The sequence below is a fragment of the Oryzias latipes genome, chromosome 22 (genome assembly GCF_053564925.1).
Source record: "Oryzias latipes strain Hd-rR chromosome 22, Olatipes_Hd-rR_3.1".
Classification (NCBI taxonomy): Eukaryota; Metazoa; Chordata; class Actinopteri; order Beloniformes; family Adrianichthyidae; genus Oryzias; species Oryzias latipes.
In genome coordinates, this window is record NC_136258.1 from 30,245,250 (window position 1) to 30,253,082 (window position 7,833).

Consider the following 7,833-nt stretch of genomic DNA (forward strand, 5'->3'; position numbering starts at 1 on the left):
TGAAGCTGCTGAAGATTTTGAAGCTGCTGAAGTTATTGAAACTGCTGAAGTTTTTGAACCTACTGAAGCTGCTGAACCTGCTGAAGCCTTTGAAGCTGCTGAAGCTGTTGAAGCTGCTGAAGCTTTTGAACCTTCTGAAATTTTTGAAGCTGCTGAAGCTTTTGGACCTGCTGAAGCTTTTGAAGCTGCTGAAACTTTTGAACCTACAGAAGTTTTTGACGCTGCTGAAGTTTTGAAGCTTTTGAAACTGCTGAAGCTTTTGAACCTACTGAAGTTTTTGGAGCTGCTGAAGCTTTTGAAGCATCTAAAGTTTTTAAACCTACTGAAGTTTTTGAAGCTTTTGAACTCACTGAAGCTTTGGAAGCTGCTGAAGCTTTTGAAGCTGCTGAAGCTTTTGAAGCTGCTGAAACTTTTGAACCTACTGAAGTTTTTGACGCTGCTGAAGTTTTGAAGCTTTTGAAACTGCTGAAGCTTTTGAACCTACTGAAGCTGCTGAAGCTTTTGAAGCTTTTGAAGCTGCTGAAGCTTTTGAACCTGCTGAAATTTTTGAAGCTGCTGAAGTTTTTGAACCTACTGAAGCTTTTGAAGCTGCTGAAGCTTTTGAAGCTGCTGAAGCTTTTGAAGCTGCTTAAGCTTTTGAAGCTGCTTAAGCTTTTGAAGCTGCTGAAACTTTTGAACCTACTGAAGTTTTTGATGCTGCTGAAGTTTTGAAGCTTTTGAAACTGCTGAAGCTTTTAAACCTACTGAAGTTTTTTGAGCTGCTGAAGATTTTGAAGCATCTAAAGTTTTTAAACCTACTTAAGTTTTTGAAGCTTTTGAACTTACTGGAGCTTTTGAACATGCTGAAGCTTTTGAAGCTGCTGAAGTGTTTGAAGCTGCTGAAGCCTTTGAAGCTGCTGAAGTTTTTGAGCCTACTGAAGTTTTTGACGCTGCTGAAGCTTTTGAAGCTGCTGAAGCCTTTGAAGCTGCTGAAGCCTTTGAAGCTGCTGAAGCTTTTGAACCTGCTGAAGTTTTTGAATCTGCTGAAGTTTTTGAACCTACTGAAGGTTCTGAAGCTGAACTCTTCCATGTAAAATCCTTTTCAGCCTGCAGCTTTACTAAAGTCTGAACGCTGGCGTGACAGCTGTGCTCCTGTGAGGAGGCCTCTGCATCCAGGAAGGAGAAGCCTCCAAGAGGTTTTCTCAGTCGCTTGAATGTTTGAAAAAGAAAACCTCTACATTTCTAATTGTCCAGAACAGCAGCGGCACATGACCAGACTCACGCGGTCGCAGAGCTCCTGGAAGGTGCAATCCGCCACCGTCCCACACGCTTTGCTCAGAACCACCTTCCTGTTGTGAACGTTCAGAACCCGCGGCCGTGTTACTGCAGAGGGAAGAGCATGCGTCAGCTGCAGCACGTCTGCTTCCATCCACATCTGCATGTCTGCAAACATTCTGACTTAATGCCACATGAATCCAGCTGGGAGGTTATTTAGGTTAAACCAACTTTTGCTCCACATCAGTCAATGCTGAAAAGATTTCAGCTTCGTTTTTGAACAAAGGTACGACAAACATTCAGAGTAAAACGATTCAATAAAAGTAGTAAAGAGTTGTGAGAGCCAAATACAGCGACTGAAAGGGAAATAAAAAACAGCTGAAATGCTGTATGCTAACCGCTAAACAATCCAACCATTGGAAGAGAAATGCTGCGTTTGCTGCCAGCAGGAATTCTGCCTTCCCCACGAGGAGACACCAACACCAGTCTGGTTCCTCTCTGGAGAGTTCTTTGGACTAAAACCCACTTCCTCGGTTTCCCAGCTTCAGGACCAATGATAAGGCGAGCGTCTGATCAGCTGATCCAAACCCCGCAGAGCGCCCCCTTGCCTATTTCCTGTCATCTGAACGTCCTCAGAGTTCATCAAAGGTCGACTTACTGTCGTTCTGTCTGAAAGCGAGCTCGTCAAACATCTTGTCCAGCGTGGCCTCCACGTCTGGCTCACTGGAGCTGCAGGAAGAGCAGCATGGAATCATGGGAAACAACCTTCAGCAGGCACAGCTTAGGCAACATGTCCACGTACAGGAAGTAGAGTTTCCCTGCAGACGGTCTGTTCTGTTTGCGGTAATCTATTCCAGAATCCAGCCGAAGAGTCTGACAATATTTCTAAAGCAGAAAAAAAGCCGATCACAAGTTTGACACGTGAAGCAGAACGAGACTAAACTTTTCCTTTTACCTTCAGAACAGCAATAAAAGGCACAAAGTTGACTCTCTGAAGGCCGTTTTTATACAAGTCTGGGGATGAGAGGAGCAGTCATCTTCAGAGGACGTCCCGTTACCGTGGAGATCCTGACAGAGGAGGAGGAAGCTTCTGCTGCCACTGACCTTCAGGAGGCCGGTTCGAGGTTGCCACGACGACGACCCCGTTCAGGAACAGGTGTTCAAAGAGCTGCTTGAGGATCATGGCGTCTGCGATATCCGTGACCTGGCGGCACAGGAACGCGGCTGAGAACAGACGTCCATCTGCGGCTCCTCCCACAGGTAGCCTACCTGAAACTCGTCGAAGCACAGCAGACACGCCTCCTCGCTGATCTCCTCGGCAACCGGAGCGATGGGGTCGTACGCTTTGGCCATTTTTCCAGCTTTCCTTTTGGGCAAACTCTGTTTGAGCCGATGGATCCCTACAGATAGAAAAGAAGGAGCCTTTAACCACGGGGGAGGAGCTACAGAGGCGTGTCCCTGTGAGTCTGAGAGCAGAGCGTGAGGTTATCCGAAGAAAACCTTTAAACATTCACAGCCATGCTAACATGCTGCTGCTGGCTTCCTGGGCCCGGCCGTCCTCTCTCCATGCAGGGAGGGGGATCCCTGAGCTCTCTGGCAGGCCAAGAGCCGGGATCACATCACACCTGAGCTGGGGGTGTCCGTGTCCCTGTGGTGGGGGTTCTGGTCCTTGCCCCTGAGCGCTGAACCTCACAATTTCCAACTGTGGGCGAGCCTGGTGGGTTTACAACTCTTCCTGTGGACCCCCTCTTCTACTGGGTGTCCTCCTCCTGGGCGGGGGCGGCTGGCCCCTGCCTTGTTCTCTCCTGGACCAACTGTGAGGCGGGTGGGTGACTGCGTGTAGCGCGGGGCAGGTCTCCCTGGGGGGGGGTTTTGGCTCGTACCTGGGATTGGGTTGGGGGATGCCCAGAACTCCTGGGTGGTGGTGGGGTTCTCGTCTGGGGCTGTGGGCACCCTTCTGCGTTGGGCCCTCCCGGGCAGGGGGGGGGCTGCACTCTCGGTCCCCCCCATTCCTCCCTGCTCTCTGGCTCTGGGGCCCCCCGTGGTGGTCCTGCTGGCCCTGGCCTGGGTGGCGGATGTGATCACCTGGGGCGGGGGTTGTTCTCTATCTGCTGCCGTGTGGCATTGGGGGGATCTGGCTGCTGGGGCGGGGGTCTTGGTGTGGGGGTGGCTGGTCACGCTTCCTCTTTCTTTTCACATTCCACCGTCCATTTTAGAAGAACATAAACACTCACCTGAGCACAGGTGTTAGCTCACCTTTGCACTAATAGTTTTCATGATTGAATGAATGAAAGATTTCACACTAGTTGGTTTGAAGGCATAGGTATGCGTGTGAACACTATCTGTTTTGTGTACATGTTGACATTTTTGGAGCCAACAGGTGTGTTTATCATGTGTGTATGTGTGTGGACAGGCCCCCCCTCATAGACTTGTATTACATGTGAACCTCACCGTAATGATTATAAACATCCAGAAACTTGCTGCTTCATGGTCTTATCCCCCCCTCCTATTATCACCCTCCTATCCCCCCCCTCTTTCTAACGTCCCTCTCTCTTCTTACCTCCTTTCTTTTTCCGTCCGGTCCAACACCAAAGATTTTCAAATATTCTTAAAATGAATAAAGTTTGGCCTCAATTCCAAAAGGGGTTTATTCAGACATACCTCTGGTTTGTCTGAAGATTCATAACTCCTGTTGTTAAAGTAAAATATGTCCAACACAAGAGGCCCTCAGCTCTCATCTGTCTGCTCAGCTGTTGGACAGGACAAGTTATATTAAAATAATAAATAAAAACATGCTAACTGGACAAAATAGTGAAGAATCAAGCAAAGCAGAGGCGTCACACCTGACAGCAGGTGCTGATGCTGACGGCAGCAGAAAGTCTGTTTACTTTCATTTCCCTTAACATTATTACAAAATCTATTATAGTAAATACTTTATTAAGAGTCAAAAGTGGGATTTTTTTTAATTACGCCACAAAGTCGTACCAAAAATTCCAAACTATTCAACTCTTTTAGTGACAGCATGTTAATGTAGTTTAAACTAAAAAGAAATTTTTATTTTATTGGAAGTTAAAGAATAAAAATGTAAATAAAGATGTTAAAGTCTCTAAAGGTCGAAGCTACAACACAAAGAAGGAGTTCCCACATCTGCCACCAGAGGGAGACAAAGTTATCCCCAAATAACTCTCTATGTGAACGACTGACGATCTAGCCTCACTTTTGTGCACGTCCAGCATGAACCCATGGAAATGAACCCTCCTCTTCCTCTCTGTCTCCACGTACGAGTAGAACAGGTCCATCACCATCGTCTTCCCTGTTCCTGTAACACCAGCAGGGGAGGGGTCACAGGAGCAGGGGAGGGGTCAGAGGAGCAGAGGAGGGGTCAGAGGAGCAGGGGAGGGGTCAGAGGAGCAGGGGAGGGGTCAGAGGAGAAGGGGAGGGGTCAGAGGGGCAGGGGAGGGGTCAGAGGAGCAGGGGAGGGGTCAGAGGAGCAGAGGAGGGGTCAGAGGAGAAGGGGAGGGGTCAGAGGAGCAGAGGAGGGGTCAGAGGAGCAGGGGAGGGGTCAGAGGAGCAGGGGAGGGGTCAGAGGAGCAGAGGAGGGGTCAGAGGAGAAGGGGAGGGGTCAGAGGAGCAGGGGAGGGGTCAGAGGAGCAGGGGGGGGGGGTCACAGGAGCAGAGGAGGGGTCAGAGGAGCAGGGGAGGGGTCAGAGGAGCAGGGGAGGGGTCAGAGGAGAAGGGGAGGGGTCAGAGGAGCAGGGGAGGGGTCAGAGGAGCAGAGGAGGGGTCAGAGGAGCAGGGGAGGGGTCAGAGGAGCAGGGGAGGGGTCAGAGGAGCAGGGGAGGGGTCAGAGGAGCAGGGGAGGGGTCAGAGGAGAAGGGGAGGGGTCAGAGGGGCAGGGGGGGGGTCAGAGGAGCAGAGGAGGGGTCAGAGGAGAAGGGGAGGGGTCAGAGGAGCAGGGGAGGGGTCAGAGGAGCAGGGGAGGGGTCAGAGGAGCAGGGGAGGGGTCAGAGGAGAAGGGGAGGGGTCAGAGGAGCAGGGGAGGGGTCAGAGGAGCAGGGGAGGGGTCAGAGGAGCAGGGGAGGGGTCAGAGGAGCAGGGGAGGGGTCAGATGAGCAGAGGAGGGGTCAGAGGAGCAGGGGAGGGGTCAGAGGAGCAGGGGAGGGGTCAGAGGAGCAGGGGAGGGGTCAGAGGAGCAGGGGAGGGGTCAGAGGAGCAGAGGAGGGGTCAGAGGAGAAGGGGAGGGGTCACAGGAGCAGGGGAGGGGTCAGAGGAGCAGAGGAGGGGTCAGAGGAGCAGGGGAGGGGTCAGAGGAGCAGGGGAGGGGTCCGAGGAGCAGAGGAGGGGTCAGAGGAGAAGGGGAGGGGTCAGAGGAGCAGGGGAGGGGTCAGAGGAGCAGAGGAGGGGTCAGAGGAGAAGGGGAGGGGTCAGAGGAGCAGGGGAGGGGTCAGAGGAGCAGAGGAGGGGTCAGAGGAGCAGGGGAGGGGTCAGAGGAGCAGAGGAGGGGTCAGAGGAGCAGGGGAGGGGTCAGAGGAGGAGGGGGGGGGTCAGAGGAGCAGAGGAGGGGTCAGAGGAGAAGGGGAGGGGTCAGAGGAGCAGGGGAGGGGTCAGAGGAGCAGGGGAGGGGTCAGAGGAGCAGGGGAGGGGTCAGAGGAGCAGGGGAGGGGTCAGAGGAGCAGAGGAGGGGTCAGAGGAGAAGGGGAGGGGTCACAGGAGCAGGGGAGGGGTCAGAGGAGCAGAGGAGGGGTCAGAGGAGCAGGGGAGGGGTCAGAGGAGCAGGGGAGGGGTCAGAGGAGCAGAGGAGGGGTCAGAGGAGAAGGGGAGGGGTCAGAGGAGCAGGGGAGGGGTCAGAGGAGCAGAGGAGGGGTCAGAGGAGAAGGGGAGGGGTCAGAGGAGCAGAGGAGGGGTCAGAGGAGCAGGGGAGGGGTCAGAGGAGCAGGGGAGGGGTCAGAGGAGCAGGGGAGGGGTCAGAGGAGCAGGGGAGGGGTCAGAGGAGCAGGGGAGGGGTCAGAGGAGCAGGGGAGGGGTCAGAGGAGCAGAGGAGGGGTCAGAGGAGCAGGGGAGGGGTCAGAGGAGCAGGGGAGGGGTCAGAGGAGCAGGGGAGGGGTCAGAGGAGCAGGGGAGGGGTCAGAGGAGCAGGGGAGGGGTCAGAGGAGCAGAGGAGGGGTCAGAGGAGAAGGGGAGGGGTCAGAGGAGCAGGGGAGGGGTCAGAGGAGCAGGGGAGGGGTCAGAGGAGCAGGGGAGGGGTCAGAGGAGGACTCCTACCTACGTCACCGTAGATGTAGAAACCTCTGAGGTTCTTTGGTTTGGTGAAGATCTGAAAGGTGAGAAGATAAAGTCAGGAGGATTCTGCGTGGAGGCGTTTGTGAGGAGAACCAGCCGCTAACAGAACTCTGGGTTGAATGTTTCCACGTTCAGGTCGGTTCTGTTGTCTAAATTCTGAATTTAAAGTTCTTCCAGAATGAAACCAGGATGAACAGAGAGGAAGTCCTACAACCACAGCGTCTGGACGGTAAAGACCGCCATCTTAGTCCTCCATCCTGGTTTATCCAGAACCACCCGGCAGAACCGGATGGGCCCATTTTCAGCTGGGACGGACAAAAGCAGGAGGGTCACCCTGGAGAAGATGGACGGGGGCGTGTTGCTGTATCCCCTCAGGGTCCTCTGCAGCTGCTCCAGCTCCTGCAGCACGGCTCTCTGGCGCTGGTCGTCCCGCAGGGTCCCGTCCCGGATCAGCCGGCTGTAATGATCCAGAGGTCCACTGAAGCCGGCGCCACTGGAGCAGCTCCCCGCCGCTGCATAGACGCCTGAGGATGAACAGAAAGGACAAGACAGCAGGTCAAAGAACGACAGAACCACGAAGGAACCCGTCCAGGAACCCGAGGGAACTGCAGAACATCAGAGAAAACGTTCCTGAGGTGTAAAGGTCACATGATCAGATAAGACCCCAGAGACCAACGTCTACTGAGGAACCATCCAAAGGTTTCCAGACTGGACCAAGGTCCGAACAGCGGAACCAGAACCCGTCTGACGGTTAGGATCGATGTTTCTGCTTATTTACAAGAGATTTTTAAACAAAACACACACACGGCATGTGTAACAGAACCTCCTGAAAGTCCACAATCATGTTAGAGGTTCGGAAGCACCAGAGTCCGAACCGAGCCGCTGCCTCACCTCGGCGGCAGAAGTCCGCCAGAGACTTCCGCAGCCTCCGGGAGCAGAAATCCTTCAGCTTGAAAACCTCCCGGGCTGGGCGAGACGCCCTCAGCGCCATCTTGATTCAAAACTTTATTAGCAAAGACAAGCGACCGGAAGTGAGCCGCTGTCAGCCAGCAGGGGGCGCCAGAACCGGCTGGAATTGTCCCAGTGAAACATGAAGTGAAATAGTTAGGAATTAAATTAATTAGAGATGAAAAAGAAAGAGAAGAAAAAAATTAACCAAGACCAGAATTCATTAAATCATTGGTTATTCATAGATTTAAACATTTTTGGAAGAAATCTGTTGTCCAAATCAGAAGGAATTTCTAATTTTTTTTATATATACAAACTTTATTAACAAATATTGCACATACAAAATACCAA

General features: G+C 52.9%; 1 protein-coding gene across 1 annotated transcript in view; it reads right to left on the bottom strand.

The window, feature by feature from the left end:
* afg1la (AFG1 like ATPase a) overlaps window positions 1–7,568 on the bottom strand; it is a 29,988-nt gene extending 22,420 nt beyond the window's left edge. Inside the window, exons 1-10 of the mRNA XM_023951285.2 lie at window positions 7,426–7,568; window positions 6,868–7,058; window positions 6,517–6,568; window positions 4,472–4,573; window positions 2,524–2,654; window positions 2,359–2,458; window positions 2,210–2,268; window positions 2,057–2,139; window positions 1,913–1,983; window positions 1,262–1,362 (exon numbers count right to left, since the gene is read on the bottom strand). Coding sequence (XP_023807053.1) covers window positions 1,262–1,362; window positions 1,913–1,983; window positions 2,057–2,139; window positions 2,210–2,268; window positions 2,359–2,458; window positions 2,524–2,654; window positions 4,472–4,573; window positions 6,517–6,568; window positions 6,868–7,058; window positions 7,426–7,525 — 990 coding nt within the window. The 5' untranslated portion in view covers window positions 7,526–7,568. The remainder of the gene's footprint in view (window positions 1–1,261; window positions 1,363–1,912; window positions 1,984–2,056; window positions 2,140–2,209; window positions 2,269–2,358; window positions 2,459–2,523; window positions 2,655–4,471; window positions 4,574–6,516; window positions 6,569–6,867; window positions 7,059–7,425) is intronic.
* Window positions 7,569–7,833: the final 265 nt, after the last annotated feature.